This window comes from Balaenoptera ricei, chromosome 2 (genome assembly GCF_028023285.1).
Source record: "Balaenoptera ricei isolate mBalRic1 chromosome 2, mBalRic1.hap2, whole genome shotgun sequence".
Taxonomy (NCBI): domain Eukaryota; kingdom Metazoa; phylum Chordata; class Mammalia; order Artiodactyla; family Balaenopteridae; genus Balaenoptera; species Balaenoptera ricei.
The window spans coordinates 18,869,667-18,897,631 of NC_082640.1; the positions used below are offsets into that span (position 1 = coordinate 18,869,667).

At 45.8% G+C, this 27,965-nt stretch overlaps 1 protein-coding gene across 1 annotated transcript in view; it reads left to right on the plus strand.

The window, feature by feature from the left end:
- The first annotated feature begins 361 nt into the window (after window positions 1-361).
- The window catches only part of CCNY (cyclin Y), a 122,526-nt gene continuing 94,922 nt past the window's right edge, over window positions 362-27,965 (plus strand). The window contains exon 1 of the mRNA XM_059911897.1: window positions 362-601. Within this exon, the coding sequence (XP_059767880.1) occupies window positions 448-601 (154 nt within the window). The 5' untranslated portion in view covers window positions 362-447. The remainder of the gene's footprint in view (window positions 602-27,965) is intronic.

The window sequence follows — 27,965 nt, forward strand, 5'->3', positions numbered from 1 at the left end:
GGCGGAGCGCGGAGGGCGCGGAGGGCGGTGCCGGGGGGGCCGGGCCCAGCGTCCCCACGGCCGCCCACGCCCAGTCCTGGCGCTGCTCCTCCCCGCTGCCAGCGTTCCCACCGCCCACGGCCGCCCGCGTTCCCGCCGCCCGCGTCCGCCCCGCGTCCCCGAGTCCCCGCGTCCCCGCATCCCGAGCGGCCGCGCCCCCTGAACCGGAACCGCTTGCGGCCGCCGGCGCGGAGCCGGACCGACCGGGTAGCGGAGGCGGCTGCGCGGCGCCCGCCATGGCGGCGGCGGGGTGAGCCGGGCCGGGCGGCCGCAGTCGCGCGGGCGCGGGCGCTCCTCCGCCGCGGACAGGCCGCCGGGCCGGGCGAGGGGAGCCGGGCCGCCCATGGCGAGGCCGCGCCGCCGCCGCCGCTGCTGACCCGGGGCCGCGCTGGGGCCGGGGCGCCCGCCATGGGGAACACCGCCTCGTGTTGCGTGTCGTCCAGCCCCAAGCTCCGCAGGAATGCCCACTCGCGGCTGGAGTCCTGCCGGCCCGACGCCGACCTGAGCCGCGAGGACACGGGCTGCAACCTGCAGCACATCAGCGACCGGGAGAACATCGACGGTGAGGCGGGCGGGCGGGGGTCCCTCCGATCCCTCCGATCCCTCCGACGCCCCGCGCCGCCTGAGCGCGCGCCCCGCACCCCGCCCGGCGGCCGTTGCTCTCGGCCCTTCCCCGCGAGCGGGCCGGGGTCTTCGCCCCCGAGAGCGGGCCTGGGCGGGGTCCAGGCCGGGCTCCGGCCGTCTGTCCGGCGGAGCCGCCCGTCTAGTTGCGCGCAGAAGGGTGAGGCCGTCCGTCCTCCGAAAGGCGAAGGGTATGGGGACCCTTGGGCAGGCCGAGGACTGGGTGCCTGGGTCAGCTGCCCGGAAACTCGCCAGTTGACCCCACTTGCTGGCCCTCAGCCCATTTCCATAAAAAACTAACCTCCCCAAAACACCACCAACAAAAAGCCTTTTTTTTCGGGGGGGGGTGCTGAGAGATTGCAGTCAGAGAGCTTCACCTGAATGCTTTAAAATTTTTTCTTTACAGTATTATCACAGTGATTTGCAGAGAGCTTTGGAATAAGTCCCCTCGTTTTTGCTTAGGGCTGAATTACAGTCCCGTGAATTTCTGATTGATTTGGTTTGGACTAGTGTTTGTAAAGGAAGTTAAAGGACTGATCGCTGCGCCTAGTAATGGTTGTTTATTTTATTGGTCTTACAGTATCTTTATTAGTACCATCTTATCAATAAGCTACGTGACTTAATATCTACAGATGGGTAGTTTATGCATCATACAGTTTATAAATTTTCACCTTAAAAATTTGAAATTGAATAAATAAAATTAAAAAAAAAATTTGAAATTGGAAATATATTTTTATGACAACTTGACTCTTTTTTTAACCATTGAATCTTTTCACAGTTGATGTGGTTGAACTAATCTGAAAAAATTTCTTGTGTGAAGAACTGGCACAAGTCTATTGTAATTTATTCTTGTCGCTTTTAGGATGGCGCATTCCATCTAGTGTGCAAAGCCAAATTTAAACTCTACCAAAGGGAAGAATTTTCTCATTGTTTGGCCTCACTTAATTTCTTCTAAATAGTAAATTCTTCTTTTTAGGACAACAACTTTATTAAATGAGTACCATATGTAAAAGACTAAAACAATGCCTGGTTTATAGTAGGCACTTAGTAAATTAGGGTTCAGTATGACATTTCTAGTGGTGTTATTTTAGACTTCCATTATGTTGACCTACTCTTTAGTTGCCTTTGAACTATAACCGTACTTTTTAAAAAATTTATGCATTTAAAAGCATCTAGCAGGATATTAAGGTCGGTCTGTCGTGATCATTCCTATGGGCTCAAGCACCTGAAAGAAGTGGCCAGCGTGTAATAAATACTAAGTATTGTGTTTTAAAGGAATGAATGAATGATTTTGTTGTAGAAAATCATCACTTAGTCCTATATAATGTTGGAACGTTGAAGATAATTTCTCCCTTACGTTGTGCCTTAATATCAGGTAGAGGCATTGTGTTTTAAATAATGGATTAAAATAATACAAACAAAAAGAATACTCTCATTTCTTAGACCCAGGCTGCACATTATTATTGCCTATAGTAAGGAAACAGGAAAATAAAAGTAAATGTAATCAGCTATTCGGCAGTAAGGCTTAGAAGGATTTTGCCAGAAAAAAATAGAGTAGTGTTGTGTTCTTTCATTTGGAAGAAATCTAAGTTTTGGTCTTCATTCGCTTTTGAGAAAACATTTGGAAGAGCAGCAGCTCTTGTTTTGGAGGTTTGGGGTGGTTTGAGAGACTATAGAGCAGGTTAAGAGGATTTCTAATTTGGGCTGTAGATGATTTCTAATCTGGGTTGTAGTGGCTTCTCACCCCAGAACCCAGTTGGTATGAGGCTAGTTTAAACCCAGAAATACTAATTCACTATTTAAACAATGTTCTGTCTGCCACATTCAGTCAATAATACTTGTAGTATTTACCTATTCAGCCATTCTCAACGGTTTCAATTAGAGCAGAAATCTAGGACTGGGCTTTGGCATTAGTACGTGTAAAGCGCTCCAGGTGATTCTAAGATGCAGCCGGGTTGAAAATCGCTGGCTGGGTGAGCCTTGGAAGTGTCACTGTTGTTCAGGGGCATTTTCCGTGGAAATTCATTCTGTCCGAGGCTGGGAGAAGAGAATAGATTTGCTTAAGTTGTAGTGTATAGATGTACATATATATCTGTATTTTAACTTCTGATTGTTAGATGATTAGTAAACATGTAAAAACTGCATCTCAGGAGTTCTTGATTTTAGTAGGTAACAAAAGCTGAAGTGCCTAAGTACCATATTTCTTATACCCTGAAAGATCTTCCAGACAGCTAGTCTTGGAAGGTTCAGAGAAGTTCATGGAGCTGGGTTAGGTTAGTTTCTTCAGAGCACAAAGATATGAGGTTCATGTTTTCCCTGCCCAAACACAGCAGGTAATGTTTGTAGAATTTCAGTGACTGCGTTAGGCTTCCGTGACGCCCACAGGCAACTTGCCTGCCTTTGTATTTAGTGTACCTTAGTGTTAGGTTATTCCTGTTTTAGAAATTTATATTAGACTCATCAGTTACCCAGGTATTACTCCTGGTAAAATTATTGTGGGATTGAGAAAAAACAAAAACGCTTAGCAACAGTGATGGTAATAAGCACAGCCCTTACATATTGCTTACTCTGTGCTGGATGCCGCTTTAACGCTCGACATCAGCTCATTCGTTCAGTCGTCACAGTAACCCTGGGGGTAATATTATCCTTACTTTAAGACCAAGAAATGAGACAGAGAGGAGAAATGACTTGCCCAAAGTCATGGAGCCAGTAAATGACTAGTGGAAACTTTCCATTGTTGCTTGACTAGTCATCAGATATTAACTAAATATTAACTAGTGTGGGGTTGCCTTCTGGGGTAGGCTGTGTGTCACTGCGTTGTATCCATGGTTTCTCTGGGAAGGACTTCCTCCATCTGTGACATGCTGGACTTACCTGATTAGATTATTTTTGTGGGAGGAGAAGAGGAGGAATGGACTAAAGAGAATTTAAAATTCGGTGAGACCAAATGAATCAGGATAATTGTAACATCTGTACCAGAGTGTCAGTTTGGGTTGACAAACTCAAACCTCAAAATGACTGGGAGCCACTTCATCCAGGGATCAGCTGTCATCCTTGACAATCCAATAGCTCCCTCATCTCATATCCAGTCTGCTAGGAAGGCATGATTCTCTACCTTCAAAATATATCCAGAATCTGACCGCTTCTTAAAACCTCTCCTGCGTAGCAATCTAAGCAGCCTGACTGGTCTCCCTGCTTCTCCCCTTACCCACCACGGTCTGTTCTCAACACTGCAGCTGTGCTGAGATCCTTTTCAGAACTTTAACACATCACTCCTCTGCTCAAAAAGCTGCAGCGACTCCTTATGTCACATGGAGTAAAAGCCTTACTGTGGACTTGACAGTGGAGTCCTTCCAGTAGTCTCCAAGGCCCTTTGTGATCTGCCTGCCCTCCTCAATCACTAGCTGTTTCCAGCCACACTGGCCTCCTTCAGTGCTGTTCCCTGAACACACCAGACATGCTGTCACTCCAGGACCTCTGCTCTGTCCCTCTGCCTGGAATACTCTTCTGCATGTGTCCTCTTGGCCAGCCCCCTCACCACCTTCAGTCTTAGTTCAAGCCTCACTTTTTCAGTGAGGCCTTCCCAATCACCCCACTTTAACGTTCCTCTGGTTACCCCATCAGCAATCCTAATATAAATTTTGTGCAGTATGATTTCTTAATTGCATGTCACCTGTAGTACATTGTATACACATATATGTATATATTGTAATAATATTTCTACTCTAGCATATAAGTTCTACTAGAACATTTTTGTTTTGTTCATTGATGTAACTTTAGTGCTTACAGTAGTGTCTGATACCTTGAAGACCCGCTTTAACCCGCTTTAAATATTTGTTGAATGAATGAGTGAAGCCAGCCACTGAAGGACATCAGAGTCAGAGCATCAGTGTGTGTATTTATTGAGTGAGAGGAAACAGAAGGAAGTAGGGAATGAATAAGGCTTGTAATAATGAAAGCAGAGTGGATGTGAAACTTTTTGGTTGGTTTGCGTTTTAACCTGAGAGGTAAGCAGATAAGGTGATATCCTGAAAATGAAACTGAAGAAAGATTTCAAAGCATAACAAAAGAAAAAAACACACCCAAACTGAAAGGAAACCAATGGCTAGTGGAAATCTCTTTAACAGCGTGATATGTTTAGTCTTATTTCAGATGTCTCTTCAGATGAATGGCTTTAGCTGTGGTCTCACGTCCTTAAGGATCAAAGTGAGACTCAAATGCTTATAAATCAAAAAACACTAGATAAACAAATGTGATTATGAACATAGCCATTCATGTGACTTTCTTGGATTAAACTTGAAATGTGTTCTGGGATATACGGCACTGGTATCTGAACCTCCCGGGCCAGGGAAGCTGGAAGCTTGAGGTGCTTCCCCAGGCTCGGCAGGGTAGCTGGGGAAGCCCACTGCTGTAAGGGTGGGGCGGCAAGAGAGCTGGTAACAGACCTAAATGCCTGTTTGGAGCAGGAGCTTGGACTCCTGCCGTTGGTGTCTGCGCTGTCTGCAGCCTATGGAAATTGATGTCTTCTGCGTTCTTTTTCTCGAGTCTCGGCCCCACTTTAACCTTTCCAGCCTGACGGGCAAAACCATGCCTGTAGACTTTGCTTCCAGCCTAAAATTTATTAGCAGTGCTGCCTGCAAGGTTTGTGAAGATGTTCTGACCAAGTGTGGGCTGATTGCATACAGTGGTGGCTCCGTGGAGCAACGACTGTGGCCCCCTGACCTCCACTCCACTCACTTATTTTCCTCCCTAATTTAGAATCAGGGAGTCATTTGCTCCCATCCCCTCACTTTACGGATGAGGAAGCTGAATCTTGGAGAGGTGCAGTCTCTTGCGCGGGTCATGCAGATCTTGGAAGAGGGTAGTGAATCTCTTCACATCTTTCTCCTCATTTTACAGGAGAGGTAATCGAGCCTGAAAAGTTAAGAAATTTGCTCAAGTTTCCACAGCTAGTTAGTGGCAGAGTTGGGGTCCAATCTATCCTTACTTGCTAGAGCGTCACACCTCAACTACCCTGTGATAGCTACTTAGGGAGGGAGTGATCTGTGCCTGGCCCATGCCTCTCTTGTTTTCAGAGGTTCAGTTGTTGCCTGTGTGCTTTTGGCTAGCAATACTTTGCGAATAGGATTTTTACTTTTCTGCTCCTTTTAGGGAGGAGTGAAGATTAAATAATTTTTTGGAATTGTAGATTTTCTCACCCTTTTCTACAAAGCTGATTGTTTCTGTCATCTTAAGGAGATGAATTTTTTTCACATTTCTGGCTAGATGAAACTAACAACACAAAGATTAAATCCATTCCTATCCAGGAAAGGGCAGAACCAAAAGGAAATATATAATGAGAGGCAAACCACGTGAGCAGCTTTGAAATCCTGTTTTAATCACGCAGGGTCAGAGATTTAGTTCCAAGCATATAGTGTTGGACTTACCTTTAAGGAAGCAGTGTTTGGTATTTTTCACAAGAGAGCAATTCACAGTATCATGCTTGTCATACTTCAAAGTACAGATCCTTTAATGATTCAACATCTAGCGCCCAGGGTAAGTCTGTGGCACCAACAGTTGATGTTAGAGCCTCTCGTGCTTTCAGTATCATTTTCAGCTGGAGCTGGAAGGAGGGAGAGAGCTCACTCTCCCTGCAGCCTTTCGCGTCATCATGAAATGTTGAGTTTGTTGCTGGGAGTCTTGGGTAGGAGATCATTTCCTCTCTGTGCTCCGAGGCTCACTGTTGTCCTAGCCTACCTTTCCTGAAGAATGAGAGAAGGCTCTTCCCAGGGGGTTTACAGAATGTGCCTCTGGGTCTGTGAAGTTGATGGAGGGCAAAGAGCGGGAGCCCAGTAATCAGGAGGTCTGCGCTCCGGACGTGGCTCTGCCTTTGCTGCGGGGCCTCTGTGCTACTGAGCCACTTTCCTCTCTGCTTAAAGAAGGGTGCTTAAAAGTACTGCCTTGAGGGCTTCCCTGGTGACGCAGTCGTTAAGAATCCGCCTGCCAATATAGGGGACACGGGTTCGAACCCTGGTCCGGGAAGATCCCACATGCCGTGGAGCAACTAGGCCCGTGTGCCACAACTACTAGGCCTGCACTCTAGAGCCCATGAGCCACAACTACTGAGCCTCTGCGCCTAGAGCCCGTGCCCTGAAGCAAGAGAAGCCACCGCAGTGAGAAGCCCGCGCACTGCAACAAAGAGCAGCCCCCCTCATCGCAACTAGAGAAAGCCCGCGCACAGCAACGAAGACCCAACGCAGCCCAAAATAAATAAATAAATTTATTTTAAAAAAAAACTGCCTTGACATATGACCCAAGGGACCTAAAATGAGACTAAAATGCTTAATAAACCAGAAAGTACTAGATGCATGTATGTCATTATGAACATGGCGCTCATGTTGATTTTCTTGGATTAAATATGCAGTGTGCTGCAAGAGCTACAGCAACCTGTGTTTGAACTTTCCATAGACAGAGAAGCCAGAAGCCGAGGGGCTCATCCGACCAACATATCAAGCATTCAAGGTAGTACTGGAAGGATAAGTGGAATTTTAGAGCTGGGTGGGATGAGGTTATGCAGAGTTCTGTGACCTTTGAGTGGAAGCTTGCTGGCAGTAGAATTTGGAATAGAAATCATCCTCTTTCTAGCATTTATTGCCCTTCTGGGTTGCGTCTTTCCAAAGTCATACCATGATGCCACGCAGTGAAAGTGGGATGAGTATTTGAGACAGCTTCCCCGACTCCTGGGGATGCCCGGTCCCCCCAGCCAGCCAGCCGGTTGGCTGGCTGCCCGCGGAGCCGGGTTCCTGGGAACGTCAGCCTGTGCCCTGACAGAGAGGGTAAGGCCAGGGATTTAAAAAAAAAAATTCTTCAAAGAATAAGGTTTTTGAGGCATGCATACAGGTGCTTTATTGTATTAAAATACTGCTTTAAATAAAGAGGAATTGATGGGCTGAAAAATAAGCTCAGGAAGCCCTGCGTGAGTTTTTTTGGGGCAGTTTGTGCCCATCTTTTTCAAGGAAGAATCTGACTGGCTGGGTCCACAGCTGCAGAGAGGCCAGAGGAGACCTCGCCCTCTGTTCCCTTTCTCAGCTGCTTGTGCTGCTGGTAGCTGTTTCGTATGGCTCCCTTCCTTGCTTCTTCTAGGGGCTTCTTTTGCTCTCTGCCAGCTTGGAAAAAAGGGTGTGCTGAAGCTAAAATCGAGCGTGGTTGGTCTGACAGCTGACAAATTGGCAGGCTCCTCAGTCGGCAAGGTTTTGCCTAGAAAGTCTCTTCGTGACTCTGAGAAGAGAGATCATCTCAGGGACGGTCAGTTCCAAATTGCTACATTCTGGGCTTCTCTGTTGCCTTGCTGGGGAGGTTACACTTAAATACTGGAGTGGAAAACCTTGAAATCCTTTATTCTTCGCCTTTGTCAGAATATTGACATTCTATACAACAGTTTTGACTTGATAAACTTTGTTTTTTTATTTGTTTTTCATATGGCTCAAAAATTGGACTGAAAAGGAGTTCTAAAATATTTGGGCAATGGTAACATCTCTGGGATAAGTGTCTAGACTCCTGTGGTTATCCTACTTCGGTTAAAAAAAAAAATTTCAACCTGATTTCATTATTTGGTAGACACATTACCTAACATGTAATTTTAATTCCTGGGTCATTCTTTTGTGGTCTTTGTCCCCTATTCGGGCTGTATAGTGGGGGCTCATTGAGTGTGATAGATGTGAGTGCCATGCTCAGCAGAGACGTACCAGCCTCCGCAGACATGTCAGCTGGCTCCTGGTACCGAGAGAAATACAGCTGGAGTACACTAAAGATAATTGTTAGCAACTGCAGTTACATCCTTGCCAGATTGCTCCGTGAGCTTTACAGAAATCTTAGTTGGATGGTGAAATGCAAGTCACTTCTATTTTGGACACCTCCGATTATAGACCTTGTGTCTCTGAGGAGGATGAATAGGAAATACTCTGCATGGGAGTTCACATGTAATATAGCTGTGTGTTGCAACACTGTGTAGTGTTTGAAATATTTTGTAAGCAAGTTTTCTTGTGGATGGATGATTCTGTTCCTGGTGGGGAAAGAGAAGCTATTAAAGATATTGTGATTATATTTGATAAACTCTTGTCTCACTCTGCAAATTTAGCATTAATCAGGGGAATTAGTGCATGGATGGATAGGTTAAGAGGTCTGTCCTTCACCTCAAGAAAAGGTTTCACTCCACATTTAGAATTCTGTCCAGGAATGAACCTTGACTTAGGATACTAGTTGATGACAGCTATTGAATTAAGTGTAATCGCAATTGTCCTTTGAACTATCTCTGGTTTTTAGATGTGGATCTACATTTTGTATAGTTGCTTACGAGTCCAGGTTTTAGGGCTCCCTGTGTGTCCTGCCGAAATCTAGGATGAGAGTCGAAGTTGTGATGCTGTGTTTAAATTCAGCTTCAAAAATTTCGAACTCACACATTCATCAAGCAGTGCTTCATTTATAGGGAGCATTACTTTTGTCAGTTTATGCGGATAATCTTTTTTTTTCCCCCTCAAGCTGTGTGTAAGTGATGGGCTGTTATTTTAATGTGTAGTTCTTGTTATTCCTTTGCTTGAAAGGCATTGGTAAACAGGGTTTCTACAGAATTGGAGATTGCCTTCTGTCTTCGAGAGCTAAAGCCAATGAAGAGGGACGTATTTATTGTTCATTCACTTTAATGTTAGCATACATTTGACTCTTTTCTATAGGTAAATCTAATGTCTGATTTTCTGTGTCTTGCATTTTGTCGGAAGTCTGGAGGAAGCATAGCAAAGCTGCCTTTCAGAAGGGTGACTTGAAGTATCAACCGCACAGCCCTGAACTGGAGGAGGAGAGCACGCGTCCTTGCTGTGCACGCCGTTCTCTTCCGTGGAGGCTGGTGGTTCTGTCTGAGCCCTGCACCCGGGTGCAGGCCCCGTGCGCTGTGTAGCGTCTCCTCCGCAGCGGGAGGGACGCTGCTTAGTCGCTGGCTTTGCAGCTGTCGGTGGCCCCTGGGTTTGGGGAGTGCAGGACGTGAACAGAGCGTGTGCGGAGGGGCTGCGGCGGCCTCGAGGAGGTGGGGGTGGGAGGGGGGGACGACCCTGTGCAAGACCCCTGGGCGGGCACAGCCCCACGAGTGGTCAGTGCCTTTGCTTCTGGGCCACGTTGGGTGCCTCACGCCCTTGAGAATGACTGGGGCCGGACGGTGCGCGGGGCTGTGGTTTTCAGTGTCAGTGGGGATGGCCTGCTGGGGAGAGGCCCTGTGGGCTTCCGGTGTGGGACCAGGAGACACTGGATGACTGGACCTCATCGTTGCCTCTCATTTAACCAAGAATGTTCTGGGGGGAGCCTTTGTTGAAGCCTAAGTTGGGTGTTTCGAAAATGGAAGTTATTCTTGTGTCTGGGGTAAAAAGGCACTGTGACAGGAGCAGAGGGGAGGATGGAGGGAGCCGAGGACGGAGTGTGAGGACAAGAGAAGAGTGGGTGGAGCCGGGTGAGCATGGGCCGCAGCCTGCGAGGGGGCAGCGCCATCTCCCCTTTGTCTCGGTTCTGCACGTTTGTCACTGTCACACGTCCGAGGCCACGGGCAGGCATGCTGGGCTCCAGGGGCACCGTGTGAACAACCCCGCTGTTTCCCCACAGGGCTGCTTTCTGTGCTCATTTGGACTCCTTAGAACGGGCACGTGCTCTGAGGTAGGGCTACTCGTGGTGCTGTGGACAGAAACATGTGCCCTTGACTCTGAGCTGATGGGGCCATGGTGTTCTGGGTGCACCTGGAAGGTGTGTGATTCCTTTGCTCAAATTAAAAAGTCATGCGTTTGTCTTCCGTATGCCTTCTCCTTTTTTTCTTCCCCTTTCTTTTTTCCCTTTTTAGTGCAATACTGAGAGGCGTGGTACATTTTTCTTTTAGCCAGCAGTTTTATTTTTTACTTCAACTTTAAAATCAGCTAGTTTTTTTGTGTGGGTTTTTCATATTTTATTAGTACTCACAGTGGGCTTTCCTTTGAGAGTCTGTTTTGAGGAGGAATATAAAGATGGTCTGTTTGAGTTGGTAAAGCTCTGATCTGTTTCCTGACGTCGCTTTGGCTTGGTTTGAGTGCTCAGTGCAGTTTTGTATTTTTGTGGACCTTTTCAAATCTCATCACTGCAGCTGGGTGACCTGGCTTCCTGAGGCAGGTGGTGGGTGAACAGAAAAGGTGTTTGATTCAGGGTCTGGTATTCAAGGTCATGCTTAATAGAAAACTTGGGGGGAAACCCCTCTGGGTGTCGTATCTGTGTTGCACTGTTATACTCTTAAGGAAAAAAGTTTGGGGATGAACAGGTCATTTGATTTCAAGACTTGATTTGATTTGAGGTTTAGAAATTCAAGTCTTGATTTGTAGCTTGCCTAGGTGAAGAAAGCTCCAAAAAATGTGGTGATGCTGTATTCCTGACAATTAAACCTTGCCTCTATGAATATTTGAACCCAAAATGTCAATCCCTTAGTTGTAAAATTACCTATAAAGATAGAAATGGAAGTGGCGCCTGAAGCTGAAGAGGTTCCTCCAGAGCCTGAGAGTTGAAGGTGCACAGTCAACGCCTGCGGTGCCCGTGTAGCACAGATCGCTGATTAGGAAGCGTCCCCGTTGTCCAGGTGCAGCCGTTGATTAGCGAGGTGGTCAGCAGCCTTGCTGCGGAGCTCAGAGGGAAGCCGGCTGCCTGGGCCTCGGCGGCAGAATTAAAAAGGCTCCCGGCAGAAAGATGGGAGGACGGAGCGCTGGGGCGGGCCCTGCTTCCGGGGCTGCCTGCCCACGTGCGCGCGGAGCCCTGTGGCAGCGCTGCTTGCGGTTACAAGGACGAGCCCCTCCTGGTCCGCGTAGCACATCTGGACGTGACACGGAGATGAGCCGTGCGGAGGCAGCCAGACCTTCCTTGGTCCTTTTCTCTCTGTTCCTTCTGTATTCTGAGGCCCTCTGAAGTGACCTTCAGTATTGTTTTTAGAGTGAATCTGAAGTTTAACCAGGCCCAGTATATGCCCGTGTGCATGAAATAAGAGGTCTTTCAGGGAAGGAAGGTCTGGCTTTACCCAAGCGAAGTGTGTCATAGTTCTTTCAGCTGCTTTTGTGGGCAGGCCGTCTAGAGAATCTGTTTGCACAAGAAGAAATACGACAAAATGTCTTCTGTACCACTTAAGGTAGGGGTGCTTAGCAGTTCGTGGGGACCAGGAATGTAACTTGAGACAGAAGATTATGATTATAGAATATTTTAAGTACTTTTGTTTTAAGCATATAAAACAAAACCGTGGGACACGATGAACAGAAGTGCTTCTTATTAGGTGCCCTTACGAGACCTCTTTTGGTGAACAGGTAACCAGTATATAAAGGGGTATCCAATATGAATTTGAATCCTGTTTTCTTAGTAAACAGCAGTGCTCCTCTTGAAGGTCTTCAGCCCAACAGTTTTTAGGGCCATTGCTCGTTATGCGCTTTGGCCAGGTAGGCGTGATCACTGATACCTGTGTTGGCCATGTTGTTTGGTTTGCTCCTGAGGGTGTACGTAATTTACCTGATTTTCAGGTATTATTATAAGACACTTGGGGTATGATGTCTTGGCCTTCATTTCACTTGTTTTGTTCCAGGAAGTCTACCTAGAATACAGCGTTCCCAGTACCGTTTTTATTTGAAATGCCGGTTATTGCTGAGCGTGGGATCAGTTTGTAGGATGACTGTGGCTGCAAAACTAATCAGAAAGTTTTTTTTTTTTTTTTTTCCTTTTTTTCCCCAGAGTTCAGAAGTGGTGACAGTTGTTTAGTTTGGAATTCTCATTGTAGATAAAAGAGGCCACATAAGCAGAATGCTAATGCTGTGAGGAACTAGACAAGCTGAGAAGTTAGGGGGGCTTCCTTTCCTTTTAAACTAACATGTCTAGCAAGTGGTAAATTCCTTGTGAGAAGTATTTCTAGAATGTGTTGTCTTCAGCCACGGAGAAGCAGGAGTTGGAGAGAAAATGGAATTCAGCAGCAAGTGTTGGCCGAGAGACGTCTGTTTTCCATCACTTGCAGGGGGAACTCGTGGTGCCTGTGATGACTGGGCTCAGAGCCCTGGCTATCGCGGGCAGTGCTGTGCTGGCATTTTGCATACGAGCGGGAATTTGATGCCCCCTGTTGGAGGTTAAGGTTCAGTTCTTCTACCGGTCAACAAATATTGGTCAATCCAAGTACTAATCAGTTCCAGGCTCCCCACTGGATGCTGGGAATGCAAAGATCAATGTAGCTTGGACTTTGCCCTTAAGGACCTAATGATCCTTTAAGGGATACAGATATGCAGATAAGTGATTACAATACCATATACAGAGGTAGAAGGGAGGCTGAAATGATGATCTCTGTCCTAGGTGGTGAGGGGATGTGGTCAGGGAAGGCTTTGCCAAGACAGCCTGGTGCTGAGGGCAAGAGGAGTGGGAGTGGGGAAGGGGCGGGAAGGGGTGCAGGGAAACTGCTTCAGAAAGATCCTGCGTGCATTGGGGCATAACTTCGTCTTGAAGTCAGTAGGTAATGTTGAACCTATCGGTGGCTTAGTCCCCAAACATCTTATTTAATGAATTATGCTCCTTAAGGGGACATTTGTTCTAAAAGATTTCATAATGGATGGATGTGCATTGGAGAGCAGTTTCTTGAGTATTTTGCATATACTCTGGATTCTGGGAAACGATTACTCAAAGTTGTAACGTGGAAGACAGAATAATGTCTTGAGAACTGTAAAAGCAGTGTGCTGTTTTTGTTGGGTATGAGACATTAGCCTTCGTAGAATCACGGAGTGTTCATACCATCAGGTACCACCGAGGTCCTCACGCTTCAGGTCAGGCAGCCAAGCTGCTGGGAGGGCTGCTCCCCAGCGTTACACGGCTCGTTCTGGGTGGTGTGCAGGCGGGAGCAAGTCTCCTGATGGGGGTCAGGGCCTTTCACACCGGTTCTTGCTGCAAAGTTAAATATTCCCCAAAGGAGATTAATCTTTTTTTTTTTTTTTTTTGGCTGCGCTGGCTCTTCGTTGTGGCTTGTGGGCTAATGAGGCTGTGTAACAAACTACCCCCAAATTTAGTAGCTTAGAACAACAGTATTCATCATCTCTCAGTGTCTGTGAGTCGGGACGCCGGCACACCTTAGCTCAGGGTCTCTGGTAGAATTGCAGTCGAGCTGTCAGCTGGGGCCGTGGTCCTCTTAGGGGCTCAACCAGGAGAAGAGAATCTCCTTCCAAGGCCTCAGGTGCTCGCTGGCTGCTGGCTTCAGACATCAGTTCCTTGCCTTGCCAGCCTCTCCAGGGGCAGCTCCCACCATGGCAGCTGGCTTCCCCTAGAGCAAGTGATCTGGGAGGGCAAGAGAGACCCCTAGGGTAGGTGCCGCAGCCTTTCTGTACCTGAGTTAGAAATGGCATTCCATCATTGCTCAAGTCCGGCCCACACCCAAGGGAACAGTGTTACATAAGAGTGTGAATACCTAGAGGTGTTTGGGGGGGGGGCTATATTGGAGGCTGCTTACCGCAGGCGTTAAACAAGATTCTTTTGCTTGTATGTAATGGTAGTCCACTAAAACTGCTTGAGCAAAATGGGTGGGGAGTGCAGGAGGGAAGAGTTACTGCAAGTACGTGGAGATATTTCATGGAAAGCAAGGGCCAGGAGCATACCTGAGTCTCATAGGGAACTGGAGTTGGGAGTTGGACAGCCTGTAGGAACAGAGGCAGCTGTCTCTTCAGTATTTTACTTTTAAATTCTCTTGTCAGGCTTAGTTGGTCTTATCTTTCTCCATGTCTCAAATTTATTTTTCTGTCAATTTTTATTCTCTCTGTAAAATTCCTTCCTTTCTCCCTCCCTCCCTCCCTCCCTCCCTCTCTCCCTCTCTCCCTCCCTCCCTCCCTCTCTCCCTCTCTCCCTCCCTCTCTCCCTCAATTCTAAGACCACAAAAGACTGACTAGAATCTCAGTGTTCCAGTTTCCCAGGAGGAAGGATTGCATGCACTCCACCCAGCTAATGGGGTGGCTTCCCCTGTGAGAGATGTCCAGTCAGCTGTGGTGGATGAAGGTCAAGGTGGGGGGGTCTGGACATGACTACAGAAGCTTTACCTCTGTTGTTATGGAAGTGGATAAAAGGGTGAGGTTGCAGGGGGTGGTGAATGGTTGGGGGAAGCACATTTCAGAAAAGGGCATTTGGAAATAATTTTATCAGATATGTATTTTTAAAATCCATGTTTCAGTTTTCCCTGGTAGGAAAAGGAATTCCCTAGTAGACCTAAAATGAATGGATTTGGGTAAAACTCAAGTTAGAGGTAAGTTTCACAAATAGTTTGGAAAAGAGGGACCTTAGCAGAAAAGCATGGTTATCTCTATTAAGAAATTAAAATAAAAAGTCTTTGAGACATCTGTTAATTTGAAAGCTGGGAAACTTACTAAAATTACTGTTTCTCTTTCTTGCTCTTTCTTAGCTTGCCCCTTATAAATTCCAGGTTTATCCACTTAAAAAAAAATGCTCTTACACTGTGAACATCTGTCAGCTTTCCTATCTTAGATTTTTTTTTTTTAGCAGTTTATGTAACTTGAATTGAAATAAGCATTTTTGTTCTGTTCTAAAACTGCCCACTTAAGTGTCTTCATAACACTGTTTTTGGCTTTAATTGATTTCAATAAATTATAAAGGTGCACAGAAGGTTTTTATTGACATTTTTGCATACTTTGACTTAGCCGTAAGAAATTTTGTGTTATAAAGATAGGAACTGAAAGCCTTTCGCAGAGGTATCTTTCTTTTTGCTTTGTAGACAAGTTGGTTGGTTGGTTTTGAGTTTTGTTTTGGAGTTTGATTTGAACAGTCCAATAGCGGCAGCAATTAAAGCAGATTAATATGTGGTAAATACTTAAGCTTGTACATTTTAGGATGTTGCTCTGTTGGTTAAAAATTGAAACTGGCAGAATGGTCTCTGGGAATGCTAAGCCCTTACAGGTCCCTGGGTGGGGAGAGCCGGCAAGTGGCGTTGGCACAGGTGGGTGTGGAGACCCAGAGGGTGTTCTGAGTGTTTCAGAGTCTGCTGATTTTTGCGAGGTTTGCCGGTTGGTGCTCCTTTGGAAAAGTCAGCTCCCACTATTTACCCTAATACATTCCTCACACAGTACTCCATTATTGTAGATGTAGATTTGGTAATGACGCTGCTATTTCCTGTTAGAATCTGGTAGGGAAAAAGACTGTCAACTGCAGTTGCAGAATCTCTGGGACAATGCAGCAAGTTTCTCCAGCTTCTTCTTGTTAGTTGCTTCTTATGATCCATTCTCTTCAATCTGTTATTTCTTATAATCCAGTCTCTCGCCCCTTTACACACGTGGAGTTGATCTTGTCCCTCTGCTTACAGCCCCACTTGGCCCCAGTTGGGTTCGCTCAGACACAGTCTCCTTCCCGCGCCCCTGCCTGTGCACAGACCTCCTTCCTCATCTAGCGACTCCTCGGGGCTTCTCAAACTGCCAAGCCTGCCTCTGTGTCAGGGCTGTGCATCCTTTATTCCTCCTGCCTTGCGTGCTCTTCCCGGGCTGGCCCCTGGGCAGGAGTGCAAGCAGAGAGAGGAGCCTTCTGCCACCGCCCAGCCCCAGCCCCATCGCTCTCTGTCACTTTACCTTGTTTGCCTATTTGTTATGTGTCCTCCCGCCGTCCTCCGCCTGCCAGAATGTAAACTCCAGGAGGGTAGGGACTCTGTCCATCTTGATCCCCATTACCTAGAACAGCACTTGGCACATAGAAGGTGCTCAGTAAGTATTAGAAGAGTAGAGATAGTGCATTCATTTCACATCTAATAAACGTTTTGTGGTTCTTGACCTTGGTATTTTTAAAGAGCACAGGCCAGTTATTTTTAAATTACCCCTTAGTTTGGGTTTGTCTGATGTTTTCTCTTGATTTGCTTCAGGTTCTGCATTTTCAGCAGGAATACCGCAGACGTGGTGCATCACATCCAGGGGCACACGTGTCCTGTTCATCCCAGGGCTGCTGATGTTGACTTTATACTCGGTTAAGGAGTGGTACCATCTGGGTTTCTTCAGCATAATGTAGCTTTCATTAATAGTAGTAATTTGTGGGGAGATTGAGACTATGTAAATGCCCCGTTTCTGATCAGTTTTTTCTCGTGAGCTTCAGTGTCCATTGGTGACTTAGGTCCTCCCGTGTTTTGGGTAGGCATCTGATGTGTGGGCGAGCTCTTCCTTCTCATTTATATATTTGCCAGTTTGGAGTCATGGATTCTTATTTTATTCAGTGAGTTGCAATATGTTCTTCTTATTTTTTGTTGTTGCTCAGATTGTCCCAGATTTGGTTGGTGGGAGCCTCTTCAAACTACAAAGTGGTTTCTTTATCAGCTTTGTCCTTTTGATATGTCCTCCTCATTCCTTGAACACTTCCTTAATTTCTCGCAGGATATTTGCCTTTTAGAAATAATTTTTCTCTTGGTTTGGAAAACGTTTTCCCCCTTAAGAAATATGGATGCAATATTTTCCTTTACAGAACATCACAGTAACGTCAGTAGCCAACCTTGGTGCCTTGAAGATGTGGCCTTAAGCAAGTCTCTCTTTTTGTAAACTCGCATGATTTTGCTTGCTGGTTCTTTGAAATCAGAGAGCGGCAGGTTATCTGCCGGTAGCTCAGGGACAAGATAGTTGAGTGAGATGTTGACAGTATTTATTGAGTACTGCCAACGTGTAAAGCCTTCTACCTGGAGCTGGAAAAACTGAAGACAAGCGCCCGCTCTGCTCCCTGGGGTGGAGGGTTTAGTGGAGGAAGATGAGACTGTCTGTGCATAAGAACAAGTGAGGTCGGAAAGGCGGACTTTGGTAACGAACAGTCCTCTTCACCGGCTCACACACAGAGGACAAGGCAAGGCCAAGGCCTGACCCATTTGACCTATAAAGATATTACAAATCACTTTCAGATTTAGATGGTAGATTACCTATACAGACAAAGGAGCCGGTGTCCCAAAATCCTTGTGAACCACACACCAGAAAGGGTGACACTGAAATAAAAGGGACCAGTGACTGTGTGAGTTGCAGGCACCCCGCTGCCGTGAAGCCAAGTCTGTGTGGGTTTATGTTCTGGATGTCTACTCGGAGCAGGGCGGAGTGTGTGGAAGGCCCCATACTTCACCAGAATCCGGGAGGCAATCATAGAGGGCGGGAGGCCGATGGGAGTTGGCCTCTGCCGTGGTCTGAGAGTTTGTGTCTCCCCAGAATTCACATGTTGGAATCCTCATGGCCATTGTGTTGGTATTCAAGTAGGGCCTTTGGGAGTGCTTGAGTCGTGAGGGTGGAGCCTTGTAAAAGAGACTTCAGAGCGCTCCCTTGCCCCTTCCACTAGGAGAGGATACGGTCAGAAGCCTGCACGCCAGAAGAGGGCCCTCACCCCACCGTGCTGGCACCCTGATCTTGGACTTGCAGCCTCCAAAACTGAGAAATCAATTTCTGGTGTCTATAAGCCATCCAGGCTGTGGTATTCTGTTACAGCAGCCGGAACAGACTAAGGCAGCCTCCTGGGGCTCCTCAGGCCCCCTCCTCTCGTGTTCCGGGAGGGGCATGAGGTGCTCCTCCAGGACAGATCTGCTTCCGGGGCTGTGTAGGGGGGGTGGGGTTGCTGGGGCACCGTGGCGGGGCCGTTCTTCTGCACTTTTCCACGTGTAATATGGCTGACACCTCCACGCGGAGATGTCATACGGCCTCTGACGGTCGCTGACCTGGTTGTCCACTGCCCCCTTGTCCTGATCCACCTGGCCACACATCTGTTCTGTGATTAGCTCTTGTGTGCATCAGGCTGTTCTTGGGACCTTTTTTTCTGTCCAGTGTACTCTTTATATCCGACCTAAACCCCTAGACGGCATTTGTTTGAGAATCCTAGGTCAGGCTGTCCTGCGTGCCGCGTTTAGGAGCATCTGGTTTTGGGTAGTAGGCTCAGCTGGTCAGAGTGGCCCAGGAAGGTGAATATGTTGGAGCTATGGGAGCTAGATGTGAACAGGAGAAGACTGGAGCCAGTGGGAAGTCTGAGGTGGGATGGGGGTCTTGGAAAGAAAGTTACGGACGCGCCCTGCTGCCGCACCCCCAGCCCCAGACAGACTCTGAGTCCCTCAGAGCACCCACCCTGCCCACCCGAGAGAATGAATGGAGCAGCCTTGGAATTCAGGATCCTTGGAGACGGCAGGATGCTGTGTTGGTGAGTGGAAACCGGAGAAGGAGGAGGAAGAATTGGCTTTGAGGAAGGAGAGGGTAAACTTTGGGGGCATAGACAGGTTTTACACAGTCTCTCTCAGTGTTAAGTGATAATTAGTTTTTACAAAATTCATTTTAATATATTCCTGTTAAGAATGTAATTTTCTAGGTCTAGTAATGTGAAAGGATCTGAATGTTCTCATCCTCAGATTGGTGTCAAAGAGATGATGAAAGGATCCAGACTTATAGTCATTTTACTTGATGAAAATGTGTGTTTGCAGCAGCTCTTGGTGATTTGGGATTCTTTGATCTCGTTTCTCATATGACTTCTGGTCTTTTGGCCCTTCACCCATAATTCAAAACAGAGGAGGCAAGTAGGGGTGAAATTCAAGTATTCAGATTTAACTAAAGGTTCTTTTGATTATTCCTTTAAGTTATTCAAGCTAGCATGACACAAAGTTGACTGAATTTTACATCCTGTTTGTTCCGCATATAATTAGATATACCAGAAGATTGCTTTCTGACCACCAGACGTAAGTTTTTAAGTTGGTTCCATATAATGTTATGCATTTAACTAATTTAAAAATATGATGTGGTGGAGTGGTCAGATGTACCATTAGGATGATTTTTTAAATTTAAGTATAATTGACTGGACTTCCCAGCTGGCACAGTGGTTAAGAATCAGCCTGCCAATGCAGGGGACATGGGTTCGATCCCTGGTCCAGGAAGGTCCCACATGCTGCAGAGCAGCTAAGCCCGTGTGTCACAGCTGCTGAGCCCGCACTCTAGAGCCCGTGAGCCACGACTACTGAGCCCGTGCGCCTAGAGCCCGTGCTCCGCAACAAGAGAAGCCACCTCAATGAGAAGCCCGCGCACCGCAATGAAGAGTAGCCCCCGCTTACTGCAACTAGAGAAAGTCTGCATGCAGCAACGAAGACCCAACACAGCCAAAAAAAAAAAGTATAATTGACTTACAATATTATATTAGTTTCAGGTGTACAACATAGTGATTCAATATTTCTATATATCATAAAACAATCACCACAATAAGTGTAGTTACCATCTGTTACCATACAGAGATGTTCCAATAATATTGAATATATTCTCTATGCTGTGTATTACATCCTTATGACTTATTTTATAACTGGAAGTTGTATTTCTTAACCTTCCTCACCTATTTCACTCATCCCCCCCACTCCCCTCCCTCTGACAATCACCTGTTTATTCTCTGTATCTATGAGTCTGTTTCTGTTTTGTTTTATGTGTTCATTTGTTTTGTTTTTTGATTCCCCATAGAAGTGAAATCATACGGTACTTGTCTTTCTCTGTCTGACTCATTTCACTTAGCATAATCCCCTCAAGGTCCATCCATGTTGTCACAAATGGCAAGATTTCATTCTTCTTTATGGCTAATACTCTACTGTATAAAAATACCACATCTTCTTTATCCATTCATCTGTTGATGGACACATAGGTTGTTTCCATGTCTCGGCTATTGTAAATAATGCTGCTATGAATATGGGAGTGCAGACAGACATAGTGTTTTTGTTTTCTCCGGTATATACCTAGAAGTAGAATTGCTGGACATGTGGTAGTTCTATTTTCAATTTTTTGAGGAACCTTCATGCTGTTTTTCATGGTGGCTGCAACAATTTACATTCCCACCAACAGTATACCAAGGGTTTCCTTTTCTCCACACATTAGGATCATGTTTGAATGTGTGTTCATAGTAGTGTAGAATATCAAGAGACGACATATTTCTAAAGAGTTTTGAATTCTTATGTGAAAGTCAGCTTTAATAGGAGCACTACCTACATTAATATGCTTACTAGACATTTTACCTCTGAGAATTGTATGTTTTTATGCTTCATTTTTTCCAGCTACTGTTTGTGTTTTTTCAAAACTTTGGGTTCTTTATATGATTTGCCTGTTAACTCTTATAACTTTTGAACTTTTAAAAGCCATCTTCTTTTACAAATTGAGGACTTTACCAAAGCAAAAGCTGTATAAATCTGATTTGGGGAATGGTCCTAAGTTAGAATTGGGCCCTAATTGTCAAACTGTGGACATTTTCTGAGCTCTCCTACTGCTCATTTAAGTTCATGACCACCTTGTATGTGCTTTTGAAACGAGCCAATTAGCATGTGTTTAACAATCAGTCAATTTAAACAAATGTGTTTTGTAACATGTTGAACTTTGAACATCAGTGCTCTGGGAGGTGGAAAATTCTAAGTGCACGTGAAAGATTTTTATCACTGGGTTACGTACTTAACAGTCAGTTCTATCTCAAACTTGCCTAGTAGTGTTTGTTGAGCTGGTGAGGTTTATGGAGTATAAGTAGGACAGGTTATCTTTTTCCCTGGAGGACATTTGAGAGCAAGAGTAACATAAATTTTATACTCAGCTAGAAAAGAAAAGAAAAAAATATATACATATGTTTATGTTTAAATGGTCCTTATGATATGAAGACTTGTGTAGCAAAGAGTGATTGCCTTATTTTTACTGCAGCCTTGTATCTTAAAATCAAACCAAAACCTAGATTTATTTCTTTTATGCTTAACAAGTGAGGAAACATTTCTGTGCTTCCTACCACCAGTTGAAAAATGTTGAACTTCAAAAATAAAAAGTCACAGACGAATTCTCCCTCATTTGTATGCCGTTACTGTCAAGATATTGGATTACTTAATGCAAATCAAGATTTTTTGGTTAACTTCTCTGGATTTGAGGTTGTCAGTTCTCTTTTGCCCCTACTAATCTTTGTATGCTTAGAAACGGCCAGTTAAGGGGTCTTCCCTGGTGGCGCAGTGGTTAAGAATCCACCTGCCAATGTAGGGGACACGGGTTCGATCTCTGGTCTGGGAAGATCCCACATGCCTCGGAGCAACTAAGTCCATGTGCCACAACTACTGAGCCTGCGCTCTAGAGCCTGTGAGCCACAACTACCGAAGCCTGCACGCCTAGAGCCAGAACTCTGCAACAAGAGAAGCCACCATGGTGAGAAGCCCGCGCACCGCAACAAGGAGTAGCCCCAACTACTACTCTCGTTTCTTGCCGCAACTAGAGAAAGCCCGCGTGCAGCAATGAAGACCCAACGCAGCCATAACTAACTAACTAACTAAATAAATAAATGGCCAGTTAAGTATATATAATACTAGGTAAAAAAATAAAAAAGATTATTAATCTAAATAAAATCTTTAATTGAAAGTATTGTACCAATGTTAATTTCTTAGTTTTTAAAACTGTGTATATAAGGTGTTATAACTTCGGGGGAAGCTGGACAAAGGGTATATAGGAACTCTGAACGATTTTTTTTTTTTAATCAGTCATCAATTTTATACACATCACTTTATACATGTCAATCCCAATTGCCCAATTCAGCACACCACCATCCCCACCCCACCGCAGTTTTCCCCCCTTGGTGTCCATATGTTTGTTCTCTACATCTGTGTCTCAACTTCCGCCTTGCAAACCGGTTCATCTGTACCATTTTTCTAGGTTCCACATACATGCGTTAATATACGATATTTGTTTTTCTCTTTCTGACTTACTTCACTCTGTATGACAGTCTCTAGATCCATCCACGTCTCAACAAATGACTCAATTTCGTTCCTTTTTATGGCTGAGTAATATTCCATTGTATATATGTACCACATCTTCTTTATTCATTCGTCTGTTGATGGGCATTTAGGTTGCTTCCATGACCTGGCTATTGTAAATAGTGCTGCAATGAACATTCGGGTGCACGTGTCTTTTTGAATTACGGTTTTCTCTGGGTATATGCCCAGTAGTGGGATTGCTGGGTCATATGGTAATTCTATTTTTAGTTTTTTAAGGAACCTCCATATTGTTCTCCATAGTGGCTGTATCAATTTACATTCCCACCAACAGTGCAAGAGGGTTCCCTTTTCTCCACACCCTCTCCAGCATTTGTTGTTTATAGATTTTCTGATGATGCCCATTCTAACTGGTGTGAGGTGATACCTCATTGTAGTTTTGATTTGCATTTCTCTAATAATTAGTGATGTTGAGCATCTTTTCATGTGCTTCGTGGCCATCTGTATGTCTTCTTTGGAGAAATGTCTATTTAGATCTTCTGGCCATTTTTGGATTGGGTTGTTTGTTTCTTTAATATTGAGCTGCATGAGCTGTTTATATATTTTGGAGATTAATCCTTTGTCCGTTGATTTGTTTGCAAATATTTTCTCCCATTCTGAGGGTTGTCTTTTCGTCTTGTTTATGGTTTCCTTTGCTGTGCAAAAGCTTTGAAGTTTCATTAGGTCCCATTTGTTTATTTTTGTTTTTATTTCCATTACTCTAGGAGGTGGATCAAAAAAGATCTTGCTGTGATTTATGTCAAAGACTGTTCTTCCTATGTTTTCCTCTAAGAGTTTTATAGTGTCCGGTCTTACATTTAGGTCTCGAATCCATTTTGAGTTTATTTTTGTGTATGGTGTTAGGGAGTATTCTAATTTCATTCTTGTACATGTAGCTGTCCAGTTTTCCCAGCACCACTTATTGAAGAGACTGTCTTTTCTCCATTGTATATCTTTGCCTCCTTTGTCATAGATTAGTTGACCATAGGTGCGTGGGTTTATCTCTGGGCTTTCTATCTTGTTCCATTGATCTATGTTTCTGTTTTTTTTGCCAGTGCCATACTGTCTTGATTACTGTAGCTTTGTAGTATAGTCTGAAGTCAGGGAGTCTGATTCCTCCAGCTCCGTTTTTTTCCCTCAAGACTGCTTTGGCTATTTGGGGTCTTTTATGTCTCCATACAAATTTTAAGATGATTTGTTGTAGTTCCGTAAAAAATGCCATTGGTAATTTGATAGGGATTGCATTGAATCTGTAGACTGCGTTGGCCCCCAGAGGGGCCTCAGAGATCATCTTACTGTCTCCTTAACTGAGGCTCCGAGTTATCCCAGGTCACAAGACTGCTGAAAGGCTGATCAGTGGGGCTGGGCGAGCAGCTCTCCAGACTCCAGTCTGGTATACTTTCCACCACTGAATTCTGAGATCTCATCGCTCTATTGAGAAACCCTTCAGTGTTTTCCACTTTCCTGGTGTATGGGAAGGAGTGGCAGTATCCTGCCTGTTATCTTGAGGAACTTCCTGCTGGTCTGACATCATGGACACCGCCCAGCTTGCTTTGTGGAAGTAGTCCAGTGCCAAATGCACAAAAAGCGTTCTGGACTAATTCATCATCAGGCAGAGATGGCCTTGCACTGTGATAGGGGCAAGGGTAGTTAAGAGTGTCTGAGGTGCTGGTGACTGTGTGGGTACTGACTTCCCCCTGCGGGTGTCAGTGGGACAGAGGAACAGAGCAGGACAGATGAGCCTTGACAGAGATCCCACCTGGGACCTTGGACCCATTAGCACCATATTGCATCCCGCCAGAGGCTTCAGCCAAACTGTTAAGGGAGTGAACGTTGTCTGGTTTCAGGGGTAGATTTGTTGTTCATCACATTTGGAAAGCCAAGGATGAAAGGCTCAGCAGAGTCCAGGGAGATTGTGGTCTCTGGCAAGTCCTAAACAGAACTGTTTCTGTGATCCCTGAAAACTTGGATTCTTGCTTTCAGAAAACACAGAAGAAATTCCAATCAATTTTTTTTTTTTTTTAAATCGGAGTAATTCTGTGATATGCTTTTGAGTCTCCAGGGTATATATCTGTGCATGAAGTCATTGCTCCTCATCCATTTTTTAAATATTTATTTATTTATTTATTTATTTTTTTATGGCTGTGTTGGGTCTTTGTTTCTGTGCGAGGGCTTTCTCTAGTTGCGGCAAGTGGGGGCCACTCTTCATCGCGGTGCGCGGGCCTCTCACTATCGCGTCCTCTCTTGTGGCGGAGCACAGGCTCCAGACGCGCAGGCTCAGCAATTGTGGCTCACGGGCCTAGTCGCTCCGTGGCATGTGGGATCTTCCCAGACCAGGGCTCGAACCCGTGTCCCCTGCATTGGCAGGCAGATTCTCAACCACTGTGCCACCAGGGAAGCCCCCAATCAATTTTTTTATGGAAAAGAGTTATGAAAATATAAGAGAATAAATTCTTGGCTTTGTTGACTTGGGAAAAAAAACGCACAGCGTTAGAGCTGTGAGTTTCAGTTTGATTGGGGTGGGGTGGTGGTCCCATTAAGGACTGTAGCCTGGCAGACAGCCTCTTGGATAGCTCTGAGGACCTGCTCCACAGAGACAAGCACGTGTGTGATTTTGGTGAAGGGTGTGTGTAATCAGGCACGCCTCTCGGTAGAAGTTGCTGCTAGTCACGAGCAACAGATATCTCAGTTAATGATTTTAGTGCTTTTCTAAGTATGGGAAGATGTCAGGATCTGTGTTCATAAAATTTTCTCCTAAAAATACCTAACTGTGTGAGGGCCTGTTCTGCCTGTTTCCCAGAATGTGGAGTGCCTCATTCCTGATCTTCACCCTGAATTCCTCTCATGGTGTACTGTAGGTAGAACTGGATGGTGGACAGCATTCTTCGTTTTATAGCTTAATATACCCATTTGAGAAAACTGCTCCATTGGGCCTTCCCCTATTAAATTTTTCTTGCCTGAGATTTTCGCAGGATTTTTATTAGTGTCCTGAACTGACTTAGGTGAGCTGAACATATATGAAAATTTGCAGTTGAGGTGTGTTTCTGAGATGAAGCCTACTAATGTGTGATGGAGTACTTCTCTGCTTCTGCACGTTATCACATTTGTGTGAGTTTCATAAATTGGACCCCAGAGAAATCAATATTTTTATTAGATTAGAGGCGACCAAATATCTTAATAAAGTGCATTTGAATTCTGACTTGTGTTACTCTAGGCTTGGCAGACCACTTCTGAGAGCATTTAAAAGGGTGACTGGTACACTGTTCTGGATCAGAATTCCCTGGATGGCTATTTGAAAACACAGATTTCTAAATCAGAATTTGTAAGGATGGAACTGTGGAATATGTGTTTTCAGTAAATTGCTCAGATGATTTGCCCTAAAGCCTTAGCTCCTACAAGCCTCACTACAACCCCGAGATTTCATTATTGAGGGCATATGCTCAAAGAGGGGAGGTGAATTCTGTCTTTCACCCTACCCATATTCTTCGGGCGTTTATATGTATTTGGTGTGTGCCTGGAAGTGGGCTGGTTATGAAGCCTCAGTTGAACGTTGTTCTAACTTAGCTAGTTATAGACATTGCATGATAATGATCAGGGATCTTCTGTTTCTGTTGCTGTGTGGTTATCTGGAGACTTGGTCAGGTAGTGTTACTACTTTGGATAGAAGCTCTTAAACTCTGTTCATTGTTGATTGCGTCTCAGATAGTTTATTTCACTTTTTGTTCTGTGAGGTTTTTTTTTTTTTTTAAAGGCTGGATATCTTTTCCTGTCATCCCCACCTAGCCTGTGTCTCCCTTCACGGCAGGGACTGTATGTGGATGATGTCGGTAACAGCACTGCCCAGCGTTACCGAGGAGACGCAGGAGGAACATGGTACCTGGTTAGTGGTGGCGGGCTGGTGAGAGGGGACCTCCTCTTCCTTTCTGTTGCCACTGTCGCCACACTCGCTCCTGCTCTCATTTCTTTTTTTTTTTTTTAATTAATTAATTAATTATTTTTGGCTGTGTTGGGTCTTCGTTTCTGTGTGAGGGCTTTCTCTAGTTGCAGCAAGCAGGGGCCACTCCTCATTGTGGTGCGTGGGCCTCTCACCATCGTGGCCTCTCTTGTTGTGGAGCACAGGCTCCAGACGCGCAGGCTCAGTAGTTGTGGCTCACGGGCCTAGTTGCTCCGTGGCATGTGGGATCTTCTCAGACCAGGGCTCGAACCCATGTCCCCTGCATTGGCAGGCGGATTCTTAACCACTGCGCCACCAGGGAAGCCCTCTCATTTCTTAAGGCTGGACTCAGTGGTCTCCTTGGCCCCCTCTGCTTTCAAGACCCATCCTTCACCACCCTGCCAGGCTAACCTGCAAATGCCAGTTTGAAGAGTCCCTCCCTCCTCAGTGACCTTCGCTGACCCTCCCTGACCTGGGAGGCTTTACACAATTTCACTTCTGCCTGCTTTTCTGAACATCTCATCTTGCCCTTTCAAACGAAGTCTGTCCCAGTTGGGACCTGTTTTTTCATCCTCCCCACAGTTTTAAATGTGGGGCTCGAGCTGAGGAGGGTTAGGACAGGGCAGAGATGTTATAAGTGTTCCCGTGGCGTAGGCTGCAGGGCCCAGGACGGGACGTGGGGATGCAGCACCCACCCGGTTTGGAAGTCGAGTGGAGAAGGGTGGTCAGAGTTAGGACGAGAACCAGGAGAGGCAGCCGCAGAGGTCCAAGGAAGAAACAACTTCAAGACGAAGAGGATGATCAACAATACTGAGTGTTCAGGCAAGTGGGTGAAGACTGAGGGAGTTCTATTGCATTTGATGAGCGAATGATGGCAGTTTGGTGTGTTCTGTAAAGATTTCAGTGGGAACAGAAGTTAAATTGCCCAGCAATGAGGGGCGAGACCACTCATTTGTGAGATTTGAAAATGAAAAGGCAGGTTTTATTTATTTATTTTTCCCCGCAAATGACAGATTCTTAGGTGTTTTGAAGGCCCAGAGGATGGAGCTGGTATAGAGGGGAAGAAGATTCAGAATAATTTAAAAGAGCCATCGTGGAGGAGGAGGAGGGAAGGGATGGGGTTCCCCCAGGGACTCCGTTGCCTCTGGCAGTCAGGAAGGAGGAGAGGGCGGGCGGCAGGCGGCAGCACTGGGTTCTGTCGGTGGGAGAGGAGTCTCACTGTTAGCGGGCGTGGGGTAGCTTGCGCTGATGCTGCAGAGATTAGTCTTGCAAAGGTCTGTCTTGTGTTATCCTCTTCTCTTCACAAAGCTTAGGTGACTCCCCGTCTCAGGCGTGTACCCGGTGCCTTCCGTGGTGCCCAGGCCATCGCTCGTCTGCCTTCGAGGACCCCCTGTCCCGTGTGTCATTCTCCCAGCAGGCCCGGCTGTTTGCCGATGACGTGCCTTTGCTCATGCTGGCTCAGGCCTTGGCCGGAATCACCCTTTCCTGCTCCGCCTTCCTCCTCTGTGCTCATTAGGTGTTGGTTAACTGTAGATCTCATCCCATAGAGAATGGAAACACATTTCTTAAAATTATGGTTATTTTTAGTCATGCTTTTATTTCCTCTGCTAG